This window comes from Harmonia axyridis, chromosome 5 (assembly GCF_914767665.1).
Source record: "Harmonia axyridis chromosome 5, icHarAxyr1.1, whole genome shotgun sequence".
In the NCBI taxonomy this organism is placed as follows: Eukaryota; Metazoa; Arthropoda; class Insecta; order Coleoptera; family Coccinellidae; genus Harmonia; species Harmonia axyridis.
In genome coordinates, this window is record NC_059505.1 from 3,134,021 (window position 1) to 3,161,939 (window position 27,919).

Here is a 27,919-nt window from a genome sequence, read left to right on the forward strand (position 1 = left end):
CCGGCAGTAAACCGTTCGGACAGTTACAGGATGGCCTTGTTCTCCTAACCACTCATCAGCCAAAGATCGAGTTGTCGCAAATCGGTCTCTAATGGCCAAAAGTCTTTGACGTCGATCTTGAACTTCATTCGACTTCCGGTGCCTACTCTTCTTCGATTTTGGGCATTATTAAACCACGCTTGACAACATCTCATACAGTAGTTCGATTTCTGTTCGTACAATTAGCGATTTTTCGAAATGACAACCCCGCCTCCCGTAGACCAATAATTCGACCTCAATTCAAATTCACTTAACTGGCGATAAATTCTGCGTATACGTGCTATAGGCATTTTAACAACAACTATACATCGACTTTGGATCTCCTCGAACAGTTGGTTTGTTGTAAAATGTAAAAAATAGCAAAAAACGACTACAATATTTAAGTAAAAATTAAAATTTAAACAGCTCCTTCTGGGTGTTGCAGTTTCCTTATCAGTTAGTATATTTTCAATCTATGTATATTTCGCGTTATAACTAGTATTACTACAGCCAGTTGAAAAAACTCATGGATTTAAGTATTTATCAACAAGAACACATGGACTATTAAAAAAACCTGTATGCATTGGGCCTATCCCGGATAAAAATTCGAAAATTGCAGGCATTTGGGTAACATGTGTTACCCTGTGCGCAATAAGGAAATAAAGTGAAGGATATAAGGAAAAAAGTTTGGTAATGAATAATAACAAAACCATGAAGAAATAAATTTTTGTACTTAATTGTTATAATACTGTGAAACATTTCCTCACCAATGAACAAATCATCTATTTGTAACCATCAGTAACAACAAAGTCATACCAGATAACGTTACACCGCTCCTGGAAATAAAACATACCTATATTAAACAATAACCATCGAAAATAAGGAAAGAAAAACAAAAATGCTTCATTTCGTTTTATGCATAATTCATATCTGCCACCTAACCTTCAAGCCATATTCACAGTAGAAAAATGCAATAACTTTTGACCAACCAATAAAATGGCCCACTGTGTATTTATTATTATCGAATATTCGATACTGATGATGGTATAAATCTCCATTAATCCGAAACGAAGCACCGATTGTAATTCCCAATTGGGTTATTGGGATGACGGGATTGAAAATAATTTATCTGTTTACCCTTATAACATTTCGAAAGGTTTTTGGATATCCCTAGATGATCGTTATCATTGCAAAATGGAAACGTCCTCACGCAATTCAGCAAAAGTTGAACCCATCGAGGAAAAACCAATGGAAAAATATAGCTAATAATGAAATGAATGAGTTTTTATTTTCGATTACACGAACTTCATAACCTATGATTGTATAATATACGCTTATAAAAACAAACAAAGAGATGAAGAAGGTATAAGTTAAGTTTAATTAACCTCATGAATCATTAAAATGTAAGAATAACTAAACAGAAAAATAGCGTAATTTTCATTGGAGTGGCCATACCAAGATTATCCTTAAACTAAACGCCTAGTAAAGAAGGAAATATCATCAGGATTCTCATCGGCACGCTTATCGAATATTTTTGTAGTTATTGTGTTATGTTTTTCTAACTTAAATCGATTTCTGTATAAGTTGCGTGATCATTTGAAGCAATATGATAGTCCTCGTAATGATTAAGAATACTGGGAATCGAAATATCCATTATACTTAAAACGTTGCCTTAAAGTTTGTATTTTACACTTACCAGAGGGCAGCACGCACTATTGGAGAATGCCTAATGAAACTATACTCTTGTACTTTGAACTTCTTCGTTTTGTTGAATTCTCGAATCATGGATTTAGCACTGAAATAAAAGAGAATGTCGAAATGAAATACTTATTGAAATAGTTATTACAATAATAATTACATCCAGTGGGTAGAAAAGGCACAAGATTTTATATATTTGAATTGACACAGCTTCATATTGAGTGGCTTATCAATTTGTCGATTCTTCCAAAAAAGGTAGCTTTTGAGAGATACGCTTGTTGCAATATTCTATTGTTTTCGATTTATTTATCTAGATGAGGGGTTCTCATTAGATTGAGTATTTCATACGTATACTAAATCTTAAGCTAGTCGAATCTATTTTTTTATCGATATTTTGTTTGAATTTTCTATGGTTTTCAACCCAATCGGATATGTTGTGTTGAAAATATTGAATATTTCCCTTCCGATATTCTTCTTGGAATTTCTGTGGTTCTGATGATGTGATCAGCTTGAAATATTACACAAATATTAGAATTTTTGTTTTAAATCTACAGCCAAAATCTCAACTCCGTCGGTTTTGAGGTCATATTGAGGAAATTGTATCTAGTTCTGGATACGCGATCAACAAATTGAAGCTTGAAATTGTTATTTCGCATAAATAGATCAAAACCTTTCAAATAGAAAACTAACCGACAAAAATTACATTAAAATGAATCACAACTTATACAGGTTTAGAAAATACATTCGAAAATATAGAATATTCAACGTTGTTCAAGATGGTGGAATAGTGTAACTAGGGATTCATCAATCCAAGTAGCTTGACATTTTAACCAACTACTTGACTTGAAAATCAAGCTCGTGAACAATTACATACTTGAGCTTGACTTGACTTGATTTTAGATATTTATTGCATGACTTCATATAAAGCTACTTGATATTACTTGAGCTTGATATGCACGCGTCGCACGGCATATATTTCTGCAATCTCGTGCGCGCTTAGACTAAATAAGGGGATTCCTCGAGCGCCGAGAGACTGAAGCATTGGTCAGTGTGACTTTATTAGTAGTTTTCTCACATTTCTATGAAATCTATTTGTAGATTTTGGTAATTTCAGAAATATCTTGTTAACTTGGCCAAAACGACCAAGGATTTTTTATCAACGCCAGCATCTTCAGCTCCTGTTGAAAGACAATTTTCCAGAGCTGCTCCTACAGTTACAAAAGCTGTCAATAGATTAAGCGACAAATTTATAAGATACCTCGTGTGTCTTAGATCCTGGATGGGAAATTATGAAATCAAAAAAAGCCTGGAGGTTTCCCCATATCAATAAACTTTATTTTTTTATTATTCTTTATTTTGTTATGATTTACAGTCATTTAATTTAGGTTTCTATTTCAAAAAAGTTGATATTATCGGTTCTTTTATACAATAAGTTTAATAAATAGAAGTGTTTTTTGCAAGGTTCCTTCTCATGTCATCATTTTTTGTTGATGTGACACTACAAAATAAAACTGCTAAAACTCAAGTAGCTTGATATGATTCATGTACTCGATAAATACATATTTGAGTTGAGATTGAAAAACTACTACTTGTCTTGAGCTTGACTTAAAATCAAGTCAAGCTCAAGCCAAGTACCTTGAAAATCAAGCTAAGCAGTGAATCTGGACTTCTGGAAAACATAGAAAGAAACCAAAAGTCGATGTTTCGATAACTGAATTAGACGATTTAATCATCATCGAAATCTTTACACTGCCTCTATAGTATACAAACAATCCACTGGAAAGAATGAAATCAATTCGCTTGTTGAATCCCTAAGTGTAACAATAAAATCATCTGCGTGATGCGAAATCGAAAGCAAGAGTGTTCTTTTTCAATGGCTAAGTGGGGATAGTCACACTGCGGCTTGATTTACAATGTCAAGGTTTTCTTCAACCGTGGCATGAGTTATAAGACTATATCGGTTGAAAATAAATACGACAATTTCATTCCATAATATGCGAGGAATTTACAAAAGACAAATAACGAAATTTCGAATAATTTCCTCTGTGAAAATAAATATCTAGGTTCTTTTTACCATAACTGGTAAGAGATATGAAGGAGAACAGAATAACGTCAGCACTCTCATAATTATTTCAAAGAATACTTTGAGAAGCGAAATTTCAAATCAAACGAGCTAATGACAAACGCTCAGAAGTTCCCGGCTTCACATGAGTGAAGATTTTCTCTGTAACTATTGCGAAAGACGATTATCTAATATGATAAACCATAAATCCTCATTCCAGCTCAAATCACTACGATCGCCATCATCGGCTACTTTCAGACGGAGAAAGCAGCTTTCAACGCCGCTCTCGCGAATCGAGTTGATGTGTGAAATACCCACCGTGCTTTGTTTTTCAATTTCCTAGGATAAATATAGCCCGCCTTTGATCGGCATTGCCATTCATTTCATCATTTGACAGGACTTTAAACAGACATCGCAGAAATTGAACAAACAAAAAAAAAGAGTTAGCGTGGTCTATTTGGACCGACGAGAGTTTCTAGGAAGCCAAAAAAATACGTCTTGATTCGATCTGGTACCCGATATAAACCCAGATTTGTTGTCTTTGATTAATGCGATCACGAATATTTTCATTTGCGAAGAAAAGGTCTAATTTTAGAGAAGCGTTTTGTGATGACAACGTAAAATCGTGAAATTATTCGATTGTCAGTTTTCTTCGATTTCAGTTTATTGTACTTGTTTTCTTCGGACATTTGAATCCACTCATTAGACAAAAATTTCATTGAAAAAATAATTGAAGCACTGACGTGAAGACGGTTGCTTATGAGCACTCGTTCATTAATTGAAGACCACAGAAGTGTATTTAGGTATCTATATGATCTGCAAGGGCGCAATTGGAGTATGAACGAACAAGTTCCGCTTGGATTCAGGAGCTTTGGAGCTCTCGCGCTTTTCTCATTTTTTTTCGATATTCTGCTTGAATTTTATATGGCTCTAAAGTCGTTATCCCAACAAAACTTCCCACAAAGCTTGTCATAGTTATTTTTCATACAAGCAAAATATCTGGCCAATTGAAAAGTCCACGGTCTACCATAGTTAAACACATTTTTTTTTTTGGCAAAATTCGATTTTATAATTCCAGATGTCCTTCGAGGACGATACAGCGATTATAGCGATCTTACAACTTTTCGATACCATTTTTGTAGTACGATTTGTCTTTCGCTATAAAATAGGCCTTAGTTTTGGCGATTACTTCTTCGTTGGCGCCTAATTTCTTTCCAGCAAGCATTCTTCTGAGGCCTGAGAACAGAAAAAAGTTGATGGGGGCCAGATCTGGCGGCGAATACGGTGGATGCAAAAGCAATTCGAAGCCCAATTCATGCAATTTTGCCATTGTTTTCATTGATTAATGACACGGCGCATTGCCTTGATGAAACAGTACTTTTTTTTCAAATGGGGCCGTTTTTTAACGATTTCATTTTGAAACGATCCAATAACGCTATATAATAATCGCTGTTGATGGTCTGGCCCTTTTGGACGTAATCAATGAATACCTCGCGCATCCCAGAACACTGATGCCATAACCTTGCCAGCTGACTCTTGTGTTTTTCCTCGCTTTGGATTCGGTTTATCGTGTGCAGTCCACTCAGCTGACTGGACTCCGGAGTGAAATGATGGAGCCATTGTCACATATCGGCAACATTTTTACCTAAGTTTTATAGGATTTTTAGGAAAATTGTCAGAAAAAATAGTAAACGTGAGTTTTATGCATTACCTCTTATTTTTTTTTCAGAAAGCTACCCCTTATACTTTTTTTGTGAAGAAAATATAAGCAGCATATGATTTACCGTGAAAAGTTTCTCCTATGACCAAATTTCCATTAAAATCAATAGAAGCGATCAAACATTATCCACGAAAAAGTATGATTAAAATGATGGCTTCGGATAGCTGCGATTCGAAGAGGAAGCATTTTCAGACATTATGTTTATAGGAACTCTTTCTCTAATTCTGATGATCACAATTAGAAAACACCCTGGTATTTCCCGAAGTTACTTTGTGATTCCATATATTATTATTATTATTTGAACTGGGGTCTTTGTGGTTCGGTAAGCCTTCCGGGAACTGCGACCATGTAGATATTTTGTTATATACCCTACCCATTCATGGAAACCCAAGGAGGTTGTCAATAACGTTAATAAAACTGACAACCTCCTAAGGGGCTTTGGCCGTTATCTCTCTGGTATCCAGGACCGGCTTACCCATAAGAATGGTTCTTAAGCCAGCCATCCCCGGACACTTGCATACCATGTGTTCGGCTGTTTCTGCTTCCGATCCACATAACCTGCAAATCTCATCTGCTGACTTTCCCATGCGGTACAAATGATGTTTGTACCTACAGTGCTCAGTCAGCAGTCCCACCATCACGAGCTCGGCTCGTGACAGCTTCAAGAGCTTTTTGGCGTAGGTAGGTGAAATCTTCACTAATTTCTTAGCCTGAGCAAGTCCAGGAGTGTTAGTCCAGTGGATTATCCTGTTATTCAATTCTCGTAGCTGGACCGCAGCTTTATATTGGTCTTTTTCTAGCCCACAGAAAGGCTCAGGTTCAGTAGGTGTTAACCTTGATGCATTTTTTGCAAGTTCATCAGCTTTTTCATTTCTTTCAACCCCACAGTGCCCTGGTACCCATAGTAGAGTCACTTTATTGCCTCTGGCCAGTTGCTTTATGGTGTTACGGCACTCCCAAGTCAAAAGAGATCCCTGGCAGTACGATTCCAGGGATCTCAGCGTGGTTTGGCTGTCCGTGGTGATGTGATTCCATATAAGTTTGGTTGGGCTAGTTAGATCTGCAGGTTTACTTAATTTATCTTAACGCAAATCCGGCAGTCGACCAATTCTCACCGAAATGACGGATTGCGTGTTTATGAAAGCGTGACATCGACCAAGGAATGATGTATGCCACCTGCGATCTGCATGCACACACAGTCTACCCTTTCATTACGTTATATGTTCGAGCGAGCAGCCGCAAAATCGGCAAATCTCGCATAGTGCAATTCTCCTCGTCCCGCCGAATTTATATTTATCATGCGTTTACCCGATACTGAATTAGTGGCCGACCGGCCATTGTCTAAATTTAGACGTCCTATACAGCACCGGTTAAATCTGCAAAAACGACTATTGGCACATGCTCTCGCGAAAATAATATTAATAAGGGACAGGTGGACCGTAATGAGCGCGCGTTAGAATGATACAGAACGGCGGAAAACCTTCGTTTTAAATTCTCTTTAGACTTTTCGAGGGTTCTTCGAAACGAAGCGGTCTAACCTTCGATATAAAAAATTAACGATATGTTACGTAGACGCCGTGAGGTCGGGAATTTAGAGTTTTCGATTTATTTTTATACGTTTCGATTTGCGTTTTGGAGGATATAATCAAGGGACGTAGTAAAATGAGTGAGCATGTTTGTTGGCAGCATTTTTTTCAAGGATTAAGGGTAATGATGGCAAAGGCGCTTTTTCAATCGATTGATTCACTTAGCTTGGTAACTCCAAACCGGCCGAAAATTTTTTAATCTGTGAAGACCATGAGGATAATAATAATAATAATAATAATATTTCTTTATTTCAAATGATTTGTAGGTACATAACATAAACTATACAAATTAAGTGAAATGACGTCACAATTTAAGTTTTACATTGCTCTTTCAAAATATTCCTGGAGACTATAAGGTTCTAATTGAATAAGTAGATTTTTCACTTTGATTTGGAATTTTTTATATTTTGAAATGCTTTTTATCTCGTTTGGTAGTTTATTGAAAGCTCTTATACATATATGTAGGTTGGACTTTTTTCAGTTAATGTTAATCTATGTGTTGGGAAAGTTATGTCTAGAGTTCTTGTATTATATGAATTTATATTTTCGCTTGTGAATTTGCTCCTATTTTTATGTAAAAACATTAAACACTCGAACAAGTAAAGACCATACACTGTTAGAATATTTTTTGATCTAAATCTTCCTCTGCATGATTCCCTAAATCCCAATTTGTATATTATCCGAATGGCTCTCTTCTGTAGTAAAAATATTCTTTCCAGATTTTCATTTGTTCCCCAGAAAATGATTCCATATTTGTAGGTGGCTTCAAAGTTCCCAAAATATACTACTCTTAAGGTGTTCTCATTCATGTACTCGGTGATTGATCTCAGTGCATAACAATTTTTGATAATCTTTTTGATATTATTTCTGTGTGTTGACGCCAATTCAGAAATTGATCGATGTAAACGCCAAGAAACTTGACATATTCCGATAGTTGAAAATTATTATTCGATAAGGTTACTGAATCTGACTTTTGTTTCTGTGATCTGTTTGTATCAAAAAGAATAAGTTTAGTTTTATTTTCATTGAGGATCAAATTGTTTTGGTCAAACCATGACTTTGATTTTAAGAAAATTTGGTTTGCTCGTCTTGTTAGTTCTTCAAATTCTTCTGCACCAGATAATAAATTTGTGTCATCCACGAAATTGACTATGCTACCTTCATTATAATAATAATAATAATAATAATAATATTTATTCACACATGTTACAAATTAATGATTACATGTATAAATATTCGCCATTAAAAATTATATGGCCTGTCAAAAAAAAATATTATCTATTATCTTGGATAATGTTACCTAGATCATTAAGATATACTAGGAACAGTAGGGTACTAATGACACTTCCTTGATCAATTCCTATGGTTCTCATTAATAGATTTGATTTAGTCTGGATATTGTTTTGTGTGATAGAAACTCTCTGCTTTCTGTTGGAAATATAGGACTTGAGCCATTTGTTTGTATTTCCTCTAATACCATATAATTCCAATTTCCTAAGAAGATGTTCTCTGTTCAGTGAGTCATAGGCCTTAGAAAGGTCGAGGAATATACCTAAAGCCATATTCCTGTTTTCTAGTAATTCCAAAACATATTGTACAAACTGAAATATTGCTGTTTGTGTAGAACGTCCATGCAGGTATCCATGCTGAGTGTGGGAAAACAGATTATTTTCCTTGAAAAATTCCATCAATCGGATAATGAGGATAATACACTGGACACACAGCCATAGATTTAGATTTAATTAAGGAGGTTACGTTTCACTGCGACCTAATGGTCTATTGTTGCCCCATCTGAGCTATTCTCTTCATAACGTGATCTGCAGCTCGCCGTTCAGTTCCAGAGTTCTGATGAACTCCAATATCTGGGAAGGCTTCAAGGAGGCTAATTCCACACTTCTACAAGTTTTTTGTCCAAAGCAAGTTTTGCGTTGGCTAGCGATGGCGAGGCATTCCGTCACCAGGTGATCCGGAGTTTCTTCCTCCTCCCCACAGGATCTGCACTCGTCATTTTCTTCTAGACCCATTCTCATGGGGTGTTTCCTAAGGCGGCAATGCCCTGTGAGGAATTCAGTGGGGAGGTGTAGCATATTCTTACAGCAGATACTTCTTGGATCTTGTAGAGTCAAAGTTTCGAAGAAACTTTTTGGAGTGATCCAGACCCGGAAGATTCCGCCAGAGTTTCCTCTTTCGGTTACCTCTTTTTCCTGAAACTCTTTCTTGTAGGTGCATTTGTCTACACCACAGAAAGGTTCCGGGCCGATGAAAGGAGTTTGTGCTCCTTTTCTGGCAAGTGTGTTGGCCTCCTCGTTCCCTCTGATTCCCGAGTGGCCGGAAACCCAGACTAAAAAGACCCTGTTATTCTTACCCATTTCATTAAGTTTTCTTCGGCACTCCAATACCATCTTAGAATCGATGGTATATGAGTTCAGTGCTTAATTGCAGCCTGACTATCAGAATGTATCGCTATATCCCATTTCTGATAGTTTCTTGCTATGTTGATTTCTACACATCTTTCTATTGCCTGAAAGACACTTAGACAGTGGCCTAGCGATATTGAGCATTTGGTACCAAAGTCCTTATTTGTTGATTTTATTGACATGAAAAAAAAATCAGGTGAATTTTTTATTGGAGAATAAATATATGCATGATATATATTTTCTGAAACAAAATTTCTTTTTTTGTGAATTTTCATATGAAAATATTGTACAGAAAGTTCAATGGCTAAAAATGCGGTTTTTCTAAAATTAAAAAAAAATAGAGAAGTAATAGTTTATTCTAAAAAAAGTTGCAGAATGGGAATTGCCTTCTGCAACGAGTATTTGATGATATTTTCTCTATTTCAGTCAAGTTTTGTGAAATATTGTCATAATTCAAAGAAAAATTCAGATTAAACATTCTAGTGTTTGTATTGTATCTTGGCAGTTGGTGTGACTGTTACGAGAATTGACAGATTACGGAATTTCAATTTGAATCGTACGTTTCGAATTTTGAAATAATTCATAATTACGCATTAAATTCGTGAATTATGTCTGACGAAATGGATTTAACACCACCAGAATTAAGAGAAATTATGAATATAATGTCGCAAATCAAATTCAAATTATATTATATTGACAATTTGACGTGTGTTGAATTTTGAAGTCTGTGTAGACAACCACAAAACGAAAAATATAACTGAAAACAATGCTGTAATGAGTTCATTACAGCACTGTTTTTAAAACTGTAATGAACTCATTACGATTATGAAATAGAGAAAAACAAATTCTTGCTTGTGGTAGGAAAGAAAGATAAATCAGAGGAACTTTTGAGGTTACTTCAATCTTGAAAAGTGATGGCACCTCAAATACGCTGATGGGAGAGAAGTAGTTAAACATTGGCAGATCACGAGTATGCCACGTGGTATAAACCCCTCTCAACAGATGAAACCGAAAATTCTATCAATTGTAATTCGTGAAATTTTTGGGGACAACGAAAATGAGCAATGCGTGACATGGAAATAATGAACCTGGCTCTAGCGTTTCGGCTCAAGTCAATTCTGAGTCTTCCCGAGTATTTTCGAATTGAAATTAATTTACTATGCCGTCTCTACGTTCCAGACCATCCATCACCAGTTATTTTCGCGAAATGCTATTATGTAAAAATAGTGTCTCTTCGAGTGACTCGCGAATCGAGCACTGTGACCTTGCTCCCACAGAATTCGAAATGGAAATTACGTTAGCGCAGATTCTTCCCAATTTTTTTTTTTTTAACTGAAGTTGAACCAATTTTCTCGGGATGAATTTTCGGCGGCCAGGAAAATCCCGAACTTATTTCCATATCTTATGACGGCCATATCTCGGTCGCAAAATTATGCGTGCAATAATGTTATTTCAGAGCTTTGGACGTACAAACAGATGCGCACACATTTTGCGTCTATATTTATTGAGACAATAAAAACTGAAATCAGAATTCGAATTTTGTGCCAAAAAATTTAATATTATTAGAATTTTTAGGAGAATTGTTTAATTGAATTGTTGTTACGGTACACTTCTCTGCTATACAGGGTGTTGGTAAATAAGGAGTTATTCTGATTGAAAAAGTAATTACATTTTTTTATATTCCGAGTTACGGGGTGTTCAAGATTTTCTGAAAAACCGACTATTTTTTTAATACTCTGAATATTTTGAAAGGGAGAAATATAACGCCACTGAGATATTCCAAACTAAAATAATTTTCGAATTGCTCGTTCGATTTGTGACAAAAACATTTTCATACCCCTTTTTCGTATATGGAGCCGTTTCATTGCAAAAAAAAATGAACATCTTGACTTTGATACATTATCAAGAACTATCTAATAATGAATAGTTTATTGAAGAAATGAAAATATGCGTTAAGATTGAAGATTTTTTATCACAAATTGAATGAGGAGTTCTAAAATTATTTAAGCTTGAGAACAAGGCATATACTAACAGAAAAAAAAACTGCAACTCCCAGAAGGAGCTGTTTAAATTTTAATTTTTTTAGGTAAAACATAGATAGTATAGCAAGGAGTAAATGATTTAATTTGTAGAAAAAATCGTAAGGGTTCTATCGTGAAGGTTTTTTCATGTGAACGATTTTTGTTACTTAAATATTGTAGTCGTTTTCTGCAGGTTTTTTAAATTTTACAATAAACCAGCTGTTCGAGGAAATCCAAAGTGTTTTGTTGTTAAAATGCCTAGAACACGTGTACGCGGAATTTATCGCCAGCTAAGTGAATTTGAAAGAGGTCGAAATATTGGTCTACGGGAGGCGGGGTTGTCATTTCGAAAAATCGCTAACCGTAAGAACAGAAATCCAACTACTGTTATGAGATGTTGTGAAGCGTGATTTGATAATGCCCAAAATCTTAGAAGAGTAGGCACCGGACGTCGAAGAGGCACTAATGAAGTTCAACATCGACGTCTAAGACTTATGGCCATTAGAGACCGATTTGCGATAACTCGATCTTTGGCTGATGAGTGGTTAGGAGAACAAGGCCATCCTGTAACTGTCCGAACGGTTTACCGCCGAATAAGGTCTTTTGGACTGCAGTAGCTTGTGTTATCTCTGACGGTTGAGCATCGCCAGCAACGGTTACAGTGGTGCAGAGAACGTCAACATTGGAATGTGGAATGACATCAGGTCTTCTTTCCTGATGAATCTCGATTCTCCTTGGGTGCACATTATTGCCGAAAAAGGGTTAGACGACGTCGGGGAGAAAGACGTGAACCTCAGTTTGAAGTTGAGCGCCATGTACATCGGACAGTAGGGGTTATGGTATGGGATGCTTTTGCACATGCGAGTAGGTCACCTTAAGTCTTTATTCGAGGTAACATGACAGCGCTGCGTTACCTTCAGGAAATAGTGGAGCCATTTGTTCTCCCTTACCTTAACCGGCTCGAGAATCAAATATTTCAGCAAGATAATGCCCGACCTCATGTTGCCAGAGTTAGTTTAAAATTTTCGAAGCGACCCATGTGAATCTTTTGCCATGGCCGCCCAGATCCCCTGATCTTTCGCCCCCAAAGAATATATTAAAAAAATTTGTAAACCCTTCGTTCTTTTCTCCAAATTTCAATCATTTACTACTTGCTATACTATCCTTGTTTTACCAAAAAAAAATGTTTTAATTTAAACAGCTTCTTCTGGGTGTTGCAGTTTTTTTGCCAGATATATTGCAAAATTAAAAGATCGAAAATGATCTGATACTAAAATTTTTCGATTTGGGTTCGAATTTTGAAAAATTCAACGTAATATCTAATAAATGCAGATTAAGTTATTTGGTAAACGTCCAAACCCATATCTTCGGAAACATAATTCTTTATATATTTTCATACTGTGCGAAATACCATCGACGATAGACGTTCATATTTCAACGAAATGAATCAATTTCACGGTTTAGAATAAAAACTATTTGTGGCAGCTTTTACTGGCCTATAACTTCGAATTGTAATAACTGTAAACACGGATTCACACCATTCGTTTCTACAAATGATTCGGGCCGGACTATAAGAACAGGAACTTATATTTATGGATAGTAATTTCGGATATATTGGATTCTCTCGTCGTTTGAAAGTCATTAAAATATAAAATACATAAGTATGAGGAGTTTCGTCATTTTCTAAGAATAAGTGGAACTCTCAATGAGAGGTTTCATTTTTATATTAAAAAAACGAGTATATTTTAAGAGAAATTAATGCATGTTTATTTCATTGTAAAGAGGAAGGTATGCCATTGATGATGAAAAATGATAGCAGCCAAATGGCCGCCACACCTACAGTTGCAGAACCATATTTTTTTCATGAAATTTTCCATGGCCAAATAATAATAATAATAATAAAATTCATTTAGCACCCGGCTAGTACAAAAAATATAAAATCAACACAACAATAATATAATCATTCACATTTCTCTGGAGTGGCCATTCAATCTTCCGCAGAATGCACCCAAAGATGGTGCCGTCTAAATTTCCTCTGGGAGACCATTATACAAACGAACACCCTCATAGAACAAGGACTTCTGTAAAGAAGTTGTTCTCACTGTGCAGATATTGAAGTTTTTTGCTGACCTAATATTGTAGTCATAAAAATTTCCTCTTCTTTCTAAGAAATCTTACAGATATCGTGGTACAAGATCATGCTCTATCTTGTAAATTAGGGTTAGATTGGCCTTCTTGATATTTTTTCCACAGGTAACCAGTTCAATTCATTATGCATGACTACTACAGGTGTGAGCTTACTACATCACACATTTACGGCTGTATATCCTTTATAACTTCTCGTATTCCTTCTTTAAGGTTTTGAATCGATTGTGGAGCATTGGTATATATGTGTACCTTATTTTTCACGTGGCCCCCGAAAAAAGTCTAAAGGATTCAAATCACAAGATATTGGTGGCGGATTGTGACCACCTCTTTGAAAAATAACACGTCCAGGAAACTTTTCTTGCAATATTACGATTTTTTTGTTGATTGTGTGGCACGTAGCACCACCCTGCTGAAAATAAACGTCATTCACACTAATCATAGCTCGGTAGCGCAATCTATTCATCGTAACTGTTACACCATCTTTATTTTCGATCAATTCCAATCTCACCACCAACACAAAAACTGCACCAAACAGTGGTACATTGAGGATGGAGATGCTTTTCAACAATCATTCTGTTTCCGAGTCCCAAATGTGACAATTTAGCTTATTAACATAGCCTCCGAGGTGAAAATGAGCTTCATCACATTTTTCGATTGAAATCCGGACCACTTTGATGCATTTCAAAGGCCCAATTAGCGAAGATAACAACTCAAATATCAACCAGTTTCACTATTCTCGGCCGAGGAGGTGCTTCACGTCGACCAAAAAGTGCTTTAGTTTTGCGAGTTGTGATTGCAAAATTTTCACCATATATGTTATAAATTTTAACAATTACAAAACGTTGTTGAAGCGTGTATCGTTCAGATTTTAGCAATGGTATAGTTTTTATTTCTCGAATGTCAAAAGATGACAGCTGCCCAGATAGCGGACTATTCAAAATTGAATTTCTTATTGGAAAACCCTGTAGTAGGAGCCAGGCCAATGCAAATTAGTAGTATGAAGAACTACCCCGGATGTAATAACAGATTTTCATTCGATATATTCTATTTTTATATAAATCTCACCTGGAATAGTTGTCGACAGCTATTAATGCTTTACTATTTTTCCAAGACATCGGTTTGATTTCTATACTGCCGAATGCACTCAAAGCTGAAGTCAACTGAAAAAAAAAATAAGATAATTAATAAAAACTGGAATATTCAAAATTCAATAACAAATTGGAAAGAGTAAACCAAATTCATATCTCTGCAGATTTCCCAAATTTTGGTGTTCCTATATTGAGCTACAAAGGAATATGAGAGAAGGTTTGGATAATTTTGAGAAAAAAATAGCTATAAACATGGGCTCGCAAAAGCTCTGTCTCCGAGATAAAAGGTTTGTAGTCCTACTTTTTTATGATGATCATACCAATTTATCGAATCTTTATTAATCTTCGCTAGACATTGGGTATAGAGATTCACGGCTTGGCTTGATTTTCAAGCTATTTGGCCTCAATCTCAAGTCAATTATTTATTTATCAAGTACTTCAATCTTATCAAGCTACTTGATTTGTACTAGTTTTAGTATGTAGTGTCACATCAATGAAAAAATAATGAAATGAGAAGAAACCTTGTAAAAAACACATTAAACTTATTGTATAAAAGAGCCGAAAATATCAACTTTTTTGAAATAGAAACATAAATTAAATAACTATGAATCATAACAAAATTTTAAAAATAATAAAAGAATAAAGTTTCTTAATATCCAGAAACTTCCAGGCTTTGTTTGATTTCATAATTTTCCATCCAGAATCTGAGACACATGAGGCATCTTATAGATTTGTCGCCCAACCTATTGAGGGGTTTTTGTAACTGTAAGAGCAGCTCTGGAAAATTGTCTTTCAACTGGAGCTGAAGATGCTGGCGTTGATAGAAAATCCTTGGCCATTTTGGCCAAGTTTGGAAAGATATTTTTGAAACTACCAAAATCTATCAATAGATTTCATAGATATGTGAGAAAACTACTAATAAAGTCACACTGGCGAATGCTTCAGTCTCTCGGCGCTCGAGGAATTCCCTTATTTAATCTAAGCGCGCACGAAATTGCAGAAATATATGCCTTGCGACGCGTGCATATCAAGCTCAAGTAATATCAAGTAGCTTGATATCAAGTCAGGCAATAAATATCTACCTCAAGTCAAACTCAAGTCAAGCTCAATTATGTAATTTTTCACGAGCTTGATTTTCAAGTCAAGTAGGTGGTTAAAAATGTCAAGCTACTTGGCTTGATGAATCCCTAAATGTATTGAAAGTTGTTGCTAAAAAGAGGTGAATTTCCCGAGTATTCAATACCGGTTTGGAACCAACAATGAAACCTAATTTCATTTTTAAAATAGTCCAAACATGTATATCGAAAAATGGGTACCGCTCAATTTTTTGCGTCGATCTCAAATCGGATCAGCATATCTAATAATAAAGCATTAAATGCGGATAATTTGTCAAACGTGAAAGCTTCAAAAACAATTGTTACAGCAATTAAGTTTCACCATTCGTCATATGGACCAGTTGTCCGTCTTTTCACAGTTTTAAAATTAATCACGACGACTGACGAAACGGCTACTTCCGGTGTTGAATTTCGGATGCAAGATTTTTCGGGCAATAGAAAATAGACATGAGTATTAATGTGAGGTTTCCGTAATAGAAGTGAAGAATTTTTCATGAAATGAGGAAAAAATCAATTTGGACCAAATCGTTCACCTCATTCAAACTTGATCCATTATTCACTCAAAATCTATCTCAGCAATATGCCATAATTTGGGTAGAAACTCAGCAGATCATAGATTAATGGAATTCTTATGAAAAAAAAAATCTGGAGACAAAAGGACTCACATTTTTTCGAATATTTCTGCAAAATTTCTTTCAGAAAACCTTTCTCATTTTCCATTATATAAATTTGTAGTATTCTATAAGACTATTTGCAGTTTGGAACAAAAATGTACAGGGTGTTTATCAGAATATCATGAACTTGGACAATTTAAATTCATCAATTAGAACCAATATTTTTCATTATTTCAATCAATTTTACGTATAAAAAGAACAGCAAAGCCTATATGTACCTAAAATGAATAGTTATGAAAGAGTGAAAGAGTTATCGTGGAAGAATTGGAGTGTGGAGTAGTCTGTGACTTCCGGAAAACACAGAAAGAAACTAAATTTCGATGTTTGGATAACTAAGTTTGACATTTCATGAATTGTGATTAATTGTTCGTTGTGATTGTTGAGAAATCCATAAACCAATAACGAATAATTGATTACTTTTCTTGAAATGTCAAATTTAGTTATCGAAATATCGAATTTTACTTTCCTTCTATCTTCTCCGGAAGTCACAGACTACTCCACACCATGGGCGCCCGCAGGGGGGGGCAGGGAGGGCCATGGCCCCCCTGAGATTTTGATTTCCTCATTTTTCAGCACAACACCCTCAATATAACTTTATCAATCCAAAGAGCAAGGAAAAAAGGAAAGTAATGGATTCACAACAATTTTCCGGTTTTCAATGACAATCGACGCCTTATCGTTTTGCAATAATTTTCATTTTGCCCCCCCCTGAGAAAAATTTCTGCGGGCGCCCATGCTCCACACAGTTAGAAATTGCGGTTTTTCCTCATTTGAAGTTCTTCCTCGATAACTTTTGAAGTATTCATTTTAGGTATAGGGTTTGCTCAAGTATTTCCCTCTTTTAATACGTCGAATTGACTGAAAGAATAAAAAATATAGGTTGTAATTTGAAAATTTTGAGTTTTGATGAATTTGTATTGTCCAAGTTCATGATCTTCTGATGAACACCCTGTGCATTTTTGGTCCAAACCGCAAGCAGTCTTTTAATACTACGTTTTTGTAGAATCGAAAATGAAAACGGTTTTTTCGAGAAATATCCTGCAGAAATATTCAAAAAAAATGTCCTCATCGCCACCATTTTTTCATAAGAATCCCATTAACTTATGAACCGTTGAGTTTTTACCTAAGATATGGCATAAAAGAACTATCTAATGATGCAATAATATACTGGGTGTGCCATTTGAAATAAGGAAGTAGTAGTATGTTTCCGGTATAACCGGGAGTTGTGGAGATCTGAAAATATTTCAGGGAGGAAGATCAAAGTCTCAAATCTCAACGTGCAAATTTTCAGCACGAAATTATGATTAGTTTTCTATGCACGTCTATTAGGCCATCGTGGTGAATCACCCTGCATAAAATTCTGCGGCCTCCAACCAAAGCAGAAATTGGCGCATGAGCAGCTGTAACCCAAGAGCGAACAGGTACCTTAAATTTGTACAATGACTTCCTAATGACTTCCCATGATTCCTATGATTTTCCATGATTATAATTAACCTTAGTTTCGGCTAATATCAGATTATAATTTTTTTTTTTTGAAAAATAAAAAGTGAAAAATTATTTTCGAAAATAACCCATTAATGCGTGGTTTTTCTTGCAACTTTTTTGATAGAACACTCTACTACTACTACGGCTCACCAATTCTAACACCGCTCACCGATTTTTCGTAGACCTCACAGTTCAAGAAAAAACTGAGTTCAAAATTTGGGAAAAAAACCGTAAAAATTGAATCTCTAAACAAAAATCTGCTAAATAATTTGTCACAGACCCCTCAAATATAAACTTTTTGGAAGTTCAAACTTTGATATGAAACATGATGAGGTTTCAAGTTCTTGCATATAGGTGATATAAAAAAGAAAAGAAAAGTTACAAGAATCATACACTAATTGCCACAAAATTATGATTAGTTTTCCATAAACGTCTGATAGGCCATCTGCGGTCTCCAAAGCAGAAATTGGCCCATGACCAGATGTAGCCGAAGGGCGAACAGGTACCCCAAATTTGTACAATGACTTCCCATTACTTCCCATGCCTTCCCGTGACTTCCTATGACTTCACATGACTTCCCAAAGCTGTTCGCCCCTCTGCTGTAGCTGCAATATTTGACTCTTGACGAGGAAGACCTGGGTTCAAGTCCACAACAATTCCTTTCAATGATATTCTGAGAGGAACTGTAAAACTTGCAGTGTTTTCATTATATGACTTCCTCAATTTACACATTGAAAACAATACTCTTGGCCAATTGTACTTCTTGAAGATAGAACCTTATCTCCAATACGTCAGAGGAGTCAAGAAGTCTACTCGCTGACCACGTCTTCAGCTGACGGAATTAGAATGTCCTCATCTATTTCCATCCTAGCGCAAACCTATACGAAACTCCCGTTGAAGAGAAACGTACAATCTTTTATCTAGTTATTGTGTCTTCCGAAAAACGCAACTATAAATACGAAATTTAGAGGTCCCTCCTGGTGGATATTTTTAGAAAACAATTCGCAGCAATATAAATATAGATCAGTAAAACGTACCGTACATAATTTACATTTCAAAAAGACGGCAAGTCTAAAAGTCTGACATGCGACATGCGTTCCATACGTGTCTACGTAAAATGTTCCAAAGTGAACATCATGGAACAGATTCGTTACTCAACTATATTAACGATGATTATATGACGACAGGATCGAAACACAGGCTCATAAGCGTTGGGGATTATTATAAGTAGCTTCGGATCGTATAATGAACATCATTTGGATTATTTGTTATGATTACAAAGTCTGGTAGGATTAAATTCATATAGATCAAAATATTGCTCCAACATTTCCCACTAAAGGATCCTTTTGGTGTACTACGTACAATAATAAACTTGTTTGAATTGTTCAAAAAATAAAATTTCAAACGGCTAAGTTCTTTTAAGTCCAAATTGAAAAATTTCAAATTTCATTACTTCTTCCAAAATTCATCAAATATTCAAAATTTCAAGAAGTAGAACTTTGGGGTATATTATTATTATTTGAACTGGGGTCGTTGTGGCTCGGTAAGCCTTCCGGGAACTGCGACCATGTAGATCTTTTGTTCTCTACCCTACTCATTCATGGAAACCCAAGGAGGTCGTCAATGGCGTTGATAAAACTGACAACCTCCTTAGGGGCCTTGGCCGTTACCTCACGAGTATCCAGGACAGACTTCCCCATATGAATGGTTCTTAGGCCAGCCAGCTCTGGACACTTGCATGTCATGTGTTCAGCCTTTTCTGCTTCTGATCCACATAGCCTGCAAATCTCATCTGCTGACTTTCCCATACGGTACAAATGATGTTTGTACCGACAGTGCCCCGTCAGCAGTCCCTCCATCACTCGAAGATCGGCTCGTGACAGCTTCAAGAACATTCTGCAGTAGGTAGGTGAAATCATCACGAATTTCTTGGCCTGAGCAAGTCCAGGAGTGTTTGTCCAGTAGGTTATCCTGTTATTCAACTCCCATTGCTGGACCGCTGCCTTATATTTGTCTTTTCCTAGCCCACAGAAAGGCTCAGGTCCAGCAGGTGTTAACCTTGATGCTCTTTTTGCAAGTTCATCGGCTTTTTCGTTTCCTTCAACACCACAGTGCCCTGGTACCCATGGTAGAGTCACTTTGTTGTCTCTGACCAGTTGCCTCATGGTGTTACGGCACTCCCAGATCAACAGAGACCCCTGGCAGTACGATTCCAGGGATCTCAGCGTGGTCTGGCTGTCCGTGGTGTTGTAGACATGAGCCCCCTTGAGGTTCATTTTAAGAAACTTCTGAGCGCATATGTAAACAGCCAGTATCTGGGTCTGTTAAATAGTGGGCTCACTTCCCAGGTCTTTAGAGATCCTCAGTTTAGGTCCATATACCAACTTTGTGGTATAGTAACAGTATGGGTTTTCAATTTCATGATCATACATCATTTTAAGAAGAAAGTCCTATAAACATGGGGCCGCAAATGTTTTTTTTCAAGATACAGAATGTTAAAGTTTGATTTTTTTCTCATTCATCCTTCCTTCACAAGATTTTCAACTTAATGTTAGCATAGATATTGCAATCCAATATGATATAACTAATTGTGAATGCAAATCTACAGGTTGATATTTTTGTGGAGCAGAGCCCGCTTCTTTCTGCCAGAACTTATTTTTGGTGGACCCCTGGTAGTTTGGAAAAATGTAAAAAGGAACTTTGGCCCAGTACTACCACACGTTTTGGTTCCTTGTAGTTTTGTCGTATCTGTTACCAATTTCGAAAAAAAAAATATAAACAATTCTCTAGTAATCCTCAGGAAAATCCAAATTATTATAAAGATCCAGTTAATAAGCTGTGATGAATAAATCAATTATAAGTTTTGGTACTTATTTACCCAATCTGTAGTGAAGATTAATAAAGATTCAGTGAAGTGGTATAATCATCACACTAGGCGCCTCCATTTTTCAAACAATTAGAAGAGTATGAATAAAAATTAGAAAGTTGAATGAACATTTGTGCATTTGCCATACTGTAATATATCAGGAAGAATTTGATAAAGCTAATTGCTCCTCAGAAGATAAATTTGTTGAAATGAGAAACCTGGCCAGACAGCAAAAATTAAAATAATAATAACAGAAAGTAATAATATAAATCATTATCTCTGTTCATATAAGTTTTATAGGAAATATGAAACAGACTACTAACAAATATTTCTTGGTTTTCCTTACATGTCAAAGAAGAAATTGACCTAATGTTCAAATGAATAATTAGATATCACTGCAATCAACCCCTTTTCCTAAACTCACAATTTGATATTTAGAGTCCCATTAGAAGACATAAAAAAAACTATCAATTAACTTTGAATAGAAAGTGGCTTTGATTATGTACCAGATAGGTAGTAATATTAACGGGCGCATTCACCATTTATTTAATAATAATAATTTAATTGGTAATTGATTCGTTATTTTAATACTGTCCGAAAACAAATCAATAAAATTGTCTGCATATAATGTATTTTGCATATGACTTACCTCCATGAAATCGAGTTTTTTATTTCCTTGAGGTTCTATCACATAGTAAGGTGGCCTAATACTTGGAGGATCTTCACCATTCAAATTCTGAAATACATAAAAATAAATGAACTATTCAGCATAACATAATATTTGAGAACACTCACAATGTGATTTACAGAACATCTAATTACATTCAAACAATTATTATACTGCGACATTCCTCTCAAATATTCTGTTGGCATAAATATTTTACCTGATGGATGTTTTTGGCACATTTCAGAAAATGCTAACCGAATAAAAATGTAACCTGCACAAAATGCATCCCAACCTGCATTGTGGTACTTCCCAATCAGTTCTTTATCTCCTTCAATTTGTATACTGGTTGAATCCATCTTTGTTAAATGTCTACCTACTCCATCACTGAAGAACTCATATAAAGATTTCAAGTCTGTATTATTACAACGTTTTTCTTCAGGATTTTTTCTTTGTATATTATAATAGATATGCTTAGTGTCAAAAATTATAGGAAATAGTTTTGTGGACAATTTTTTGAAATCATCATATTTATCCGGTAAATTTCCTTCAAAGTTTGTGAGAAGTATGAGAACATCCATCAGGGCATTATGGCCGATAATAGGTTTCTTCAACGAAACAAGAAGTTTATAAACTTTTCCAAAGCCAAGAAGAGAATCAATTATCTCTTCATTGAAGTCATTTTCATCATTCAGTTCATTCAATTCCTTAGCATCAACTCTGTTTAATGTTAATATCCGATGTGGAAAAATCCAAATATCTGAAAAGTTTCTTCTGATGAATTTATGGAAACAAAATTTGAACTCTATGTCAGTTTGATATCTGCTAGAAAAATCATCCAGAAGCAATATATCACCAATTGTTGCTGTTTCGTACCATTCATTAACTATTTTTGAAACATTATCTAAACAAGACCTTATTTCACCCATAAAATTCATATTAGTTTCATAAATTTCATTATTTTTGAGCTTCCTTCTCAAGTCTTCTTCTTGAATCCTACTCATGTAGGGTATACCTTTCAAAAAGCACTGCAAAAATACTTGTTAATAAGACGAAAACGAAAATATCAAGAAAAATCATTGAAGGTACCTTATTAAAGTCAAAATTATGAAAGGCTAAAAACTCAATAGAACTAGTCTCAAAATGAAAATACCTGTTCACATGAGAAAACAGAGCAGGTTTTACATAGAAAGTATATGCTTTCCCTACATAATGATTTGCATCAGCATCAAATTTAAAGGCAGTTAATCCTATTTGTAAGGGAATTGAGTTTTCAACATTTTTTTTTAGTTTATGATATCTCTGTTTTGGGGTATCGAATAAACTGAAACAAAAAAGGGGGTACATAAATTATCAGTCTGCAAATTTAAATATTATCATTAATTACCTTGGAGCATAATTAGAGAGAGGATTCAAAGCACTGAATTCCAAGTCGATACCGATGAATTTTGCAGCTTTGATATTACTCTTGATATCCTCGAAGTTTTGCTTGAATGTGGATGAGTCAATTTCAGACATTTTCAGTTTCAATAATAAAATATCAACCCAAAAGGTTTTTATTCACACCGACAATATTTGTGAGGTTATGCCGTTATGATCTTTGAGTTTAGAATATTTTTCTATTCTATATTATATTCTATAATAAAAAATGGTCATGGTATAGAAACGAGATTTGCACTTCTAACATTTGTCATCAACTTATGATTATATTTTTGACACCCTGTGAATTTGAATTGGTGTGGAATACATATTTCTTTTTCACTTAAAAAATCAAGTGTTTATACATGTGTCTAAGATATGACAGCATGGTACATGAAGGGGATGTAGCTCAGTGGTAGAGCGTTCGCTTTGCATGTGAAAGGCCCCGGGTTCGATCCCCGGCATCTCCAGCAATTTTTTTTAATTATCATTGATTTCAAAAGCATAAGCCATTTTTTAAAGAATGATTTTAACAAAAAAATAGTTTTTTCAGAATTCAAAGTGATGAGGAAGAAGAATTTTTATGCCTTGAGCGAATGGAGATGTAACTCAACGATATATATTCAGGAGGGACCAGAAAGTCCCAGTTTTGGCCCCTTGCCCAGAGTCCCCGACAGGTAGCTACCGAGCTTATAAAAGCATCAACGCACTACAATCGTTGCCCGTTCGTTCAATACCTCAGTTCATACGCCGCCAATTAACTTATGGGGGCCTAACAATCGTTATTATTGTGTTAAGTTTTTCTTCTTTTTTCTTTCAACGGTTACCGTTATCATCAAGTGATTAACAGGGACCAGAAATTTTGTGATATCGGTAAGTGTGAAGTGAAGTGCAACAATTGGATTATTACACTTAGGAAAAAGAAAAAGTGATTTGGGGAAGGTGTGGTAACTCGACAATCTACTACCCCATTTCCACCAAGTGTGAAGTGAAGTCTCATTTGTTTACGTAAGCTGTTGGTTGATGTAAATATTGCAAGACTAGGTACTGCCAACCAGTACCTAGTAAAGTACCAGTTAGAATTTGAGAAATGAAACACTATTCAACAATAGGAATATTTACTCTTGATAGACTCAAAAAAGTAAACATACCTGGAGTCCTACTTCATATGGTTGTCATTGAAATGGCTTTAGGTGTGCGCTACTAGATTCTCCAATAATTTATCTTCAAAATAAACTGTAGCAATACAAAAAGAACCATCATTTTCCTGGTTCCAAAATTATTGCAATCTATGAACGAAGAAGCTCAAATAACAATCATACTGTTTCCAATATTCAATAACAGGGGTGATTGACCTCCATAACTAATTTGAAGATAGCAGATATCAGTTCACAGAAGTAAAATATACATTGCATTCAAACAGAACTCACAAAGCTTTGAAAAAATAGTCTTGACATTTCTGTAAATACTGCAGAAATTTGTTTCAGTTGAAATTATTCTTCTATGCTCCCATCATAGGAAAGTCCTGTGACTGACTATTCTCCGATTTTCAATTTTCATTGTTCGTTTCTACAAATTTTCCCAAATCATTGAATATACAGTTGTTATATTTGCTTTAAACTGACCAAGAAGATGCCAATCATGAAAAATAGTCACTTTCTGAAATGAATATATTCGTTGACACATCTTATTGTGAACTTGGTGTTATTTTGTTTTATAAATTCTGAATTACTGGTACTGTTACATCATGCCACCGATGATGAAATTCAAGCTGCTGAAATTTTATCCGAATTTTTTTCATATAGCGATGTCGCCTATCATTTCACGCTAAATCTGGTTGCCAAAACAATTAAAAAATACGGTCGCTAAGAGTCCCATGTGCTAAAATCGTCCGTTGGTGAATTGGCACTGTGCCTAGAAACCCGGGATATTTGGATACTACAAGTTATTTGCAGGTTCTAAAATAAAACAACTTTTGCACTAATGACGCATTTATATATTTCGTTTTCTTTAATGTTTTATCTAAGAGGGAAATATATTCACATATATATATTTTCGGCCCACATTCATGTTTGCGTCTCATGTTATGTATTTCTGGATAAAAATAATCGCGAGTAGGACACATCATACTTGACGTTAATGTCTTATTCAATCTTATAGTATTTTGGAGTTCAATGTTTTTCTGTTCTGTTAGAACTGTTGACAAATTCTTCATCATAATAAATGGGATTCGAATGAAAATTACAATAATTTCGACCTAGAATAAAATATACATAAACAGAGAGTAAACAAAAATTTTTCTTCTCAATGATTCCAAGACATCAAGACAATTTCCCAAGAAGCTTGATTATTATCCCATCTGCTCCGCCACTGGAATTTTTAAACATGAGAAATTGTCTCAAAATCGAAACCACCATAATTCGATTAACAATGTTCTTCAATAAATAGAGAAAAGAATTGAATAAGTAATAATAATGATAAGTAATTGTCTAATTGTCATTTCTCATATTGCACCAATCAGAAATGACCACATACTGGCCTATTATGTACTTAACCTATCCTAGCTGATGTTCCCTTATCATCATTTTGAATATATCTTGTTGAATGACTGGCTTATTTTCCATAGAAAACTAAGGATATTTAGATCCAAATATTTATCCCATTTTCCGATTTTCCCAAGAAAATCTATGTGGACATTGTGCTTTCATTTGATTCGCAATACCCACTCTGTAGATAAAATTGCCCGTCATTGTCATCTGTTACATGTTGCCAATGTTTTTTCCTCATCTGAGGTAACATTCCGTGAAATGAATGAATTTTTCACTATATTTTTTTAAAACTCTATGAGAGCAGATTGAGCGCATTTATTAACTGTATATACATATGTTATTATTGAAAAAGAAATTCAGCAGACAAATATGTTATTTTGAATGATAGTCTAAAATCCAAAATAATTTTCGTTTTCGTTTATGTACCTACTTGATTGAAGAACTAATAGCTCGTTTCAAATTCGGCTTTTTTGAAATAGATGAAAAATCAAACCATAGTCAATAAAATATATCTAAATCGTAATATACCTATCTAGTACATTCTATAACATCTAAGTAAAGTGAGGCTCAGGTGTTGTTAGCCGCCGGCAACACCGCCAGAATTCAGTTTTAACGTGGCTTGTTCTCGATGGTCTGTCGTTCGTGAGACAGGCGAGTTCCGTTGTTTGACATGAAAGTTAGATTTTAATGACTAGGTCTTTAGTGCGGAATTGAAAAAGCTCAATAAATAGATAATTTAATCCCTAAAAAATGTTAAAGTCTGTTACGTCTGTTCGGTAATAAAACTATTTTGTGTATAAGTGTTAACAAAATTATATTTTACTGAATTTCCCCTCGGTGTGATACTTGGAAAATTTAAGGTTATATTGAGTTGACAAAACTTTTTTACACTTTTCGGGCAATTTCCTTTTTGCTTCGGTGAGTATAATATTAACGAAATATCTTCGTATCAATATTCCATCATTGAGTTCAGTAATATTTTGATAATTGAACATTGGGAAATTATGATATAATGAACTATGTACTAATATTTGTAAAAATTCCAAAATGCATATAAATTTGTAGTTTGAGAAGTCATCTATTTATTATAACGGGGAATTTTCCTTGGAAACTCTGAATTACTTGTGTTCGGAGTTAAGGTGTGAAATATTAATTTCAGGTTACTTCTGTGGTTAATTATCGAATGTGAATTATCCTTATTCACAATGATTTTCTGCAGGAATATTCGTATATTATGATTAGAAATATTCCATTGAGAAAAGAGAATCCTGTCTTAATAAATCATCATAATATACTTCCTTACTAGGATGAATTCAGTCTTTCCTTTGATGCCAATAACCTTCTGTACTTAGTTCATTTTATTGTTACTGAAATAATTACCGGATAATTTTATACAACATCTTGAAGCGAAATATTTCAAATTTTCGACATCAGCTGCCGGTGTTATCTCAATAATCAATTTCCATCTACTTCACTACACCATTATTGTCTTGGGTCATATGAAACCTCATTAACATTTTATAGCCTTACAATTACTTCAATAATATTGGTTTCATGAATAGATTTCGCTTGTTGAATTCTAAAAAGTTCTTTACAACATATTTCCTTTAGAATTTTCAATGAAACTTCATTTTCTTTATCCAATAAATTGATGCAGTTACAGAAAAAATGAGATATTTTGAATTAAAGGAACATTTTCATTGAAAATTTAAAATTCTATATAAAGTGTTTCACACGAAAAAGTTGAGTCGTTATTTAAAATGCATTTTGAATTCTAATTGGAATACATTTTTTTCATTATCATCCGAGCTGTAACAAAACAAAAGAGACTACTCACGCTTACGTTACCACACATCCCCCAAAAAATAGTACCTAATTCATGGATATGTAGATTCATATTATTTTTTATTTTATAATTCTTCACAGGGGTTTTAAACCAACGCCATGGAGGACGCACACGCCAAAACAGTGGATGAGGTATTGAATCACTTCAATGCCGATCCAGAACGGGGTCTTACACTAGATCAAGTAAAAAGGAACCAAGAAAAATATGGTCCAAATGGTAAGTTACAATTTTCAGTACTAAAATTTAAGGAAATTAATAAAATGAGCAAAGAAGATGCAACCAAAACAAATCAAACCCTAATTATAATCTATCTTTATGAATAAGCTACAGAATCATCAGGGACTGATACGTCATCAGTGACGTATGAATTCGAAAATTATAGACATTGTGACGAAATAATCTGATCGAGAACGAAAACTGAAGAATTAATCATAATATAAATATCACGCTGCGCAGTATGAACCTTTGGTTATTTGTTCCGAAATCAGATTAAAACGAATTGTATTGATTAAATTTTGAGGGAAATGATTTCCTCATTTTTAT

General features: G+C 34.8%; 2 protein-coding genes and 1 non-coding gene across 5 annotated transcripts in view; 2 read left to right on the plus strand and 1 right to left on the minus strand.

The window, feature by feature from the left end:
- Positions 1-732: 732 nt before the first annotated feature.
- On the minus strand, positions 733-23,349 carry LOC123680723 (pre-piRNA 3'-exonuclease trimmer-like). The gene is made up of 7 exons (XM_045618764.1): positions 22,950-23,349; positions 22,652-22,886; positions 21,694-22,590; positions 21,548-21,634; positions 14,736-14,830; positions 1,715-1,813; positions 733-854 (listed from the first exon to the last, which is right to left on the minus strand). Exons 1-7 carry the CDS (start codon positions 23,078-23,080, stop codon positions 797-799), a joined length of 1,602 nt encoding a protein of 533 aa, XP_045474720.1. The 5' UTR covers positions 23,081-23,349; the 3' UTR covers positions 733-796.
- A 30-nt stretch (positions 23,350-23,379) lies between these two features.
- Positions 23,380-23,451, plus strand: Trnaa-ugc. Its single transcript has one exon. It is a non-coding gene; the product is annotated as a tRNA-Ala (tRNA).
- A 238-nt stretch (positions 23,452-23,689) lies between these two features.
- LOC123680721 (calcium-transporting ATPase sarcoplasmic/endoplasmic reticulum type) overlaps positions 23,690-27,919 on the plus strand; it is a 37,419-nt gene continuing 33,189 nt past the window's right edge. For 2 of the 3 annotated variants that reach the window (XM_045618763.1, XM_045618761.1), the window contains exons 1-2: positions 23,690-23,854; positions 27,457-27,592. In XM_045618763.1, the coding sequence (XP_045474719.1) occupies positions 27,475-27,592 (118 nt within the window). In that variant the 5' untranslated portion in view covers positions 23,690-23,854; positions 27,457-27,474. Of the gene's footprint in view, positions 23,855-25,837; positions 26,449-27,456; positions 27,593-27,919 lie in introns of those variants that run through there. The other variant, XM_045618762.1, reaches the window with a different exon arrangement.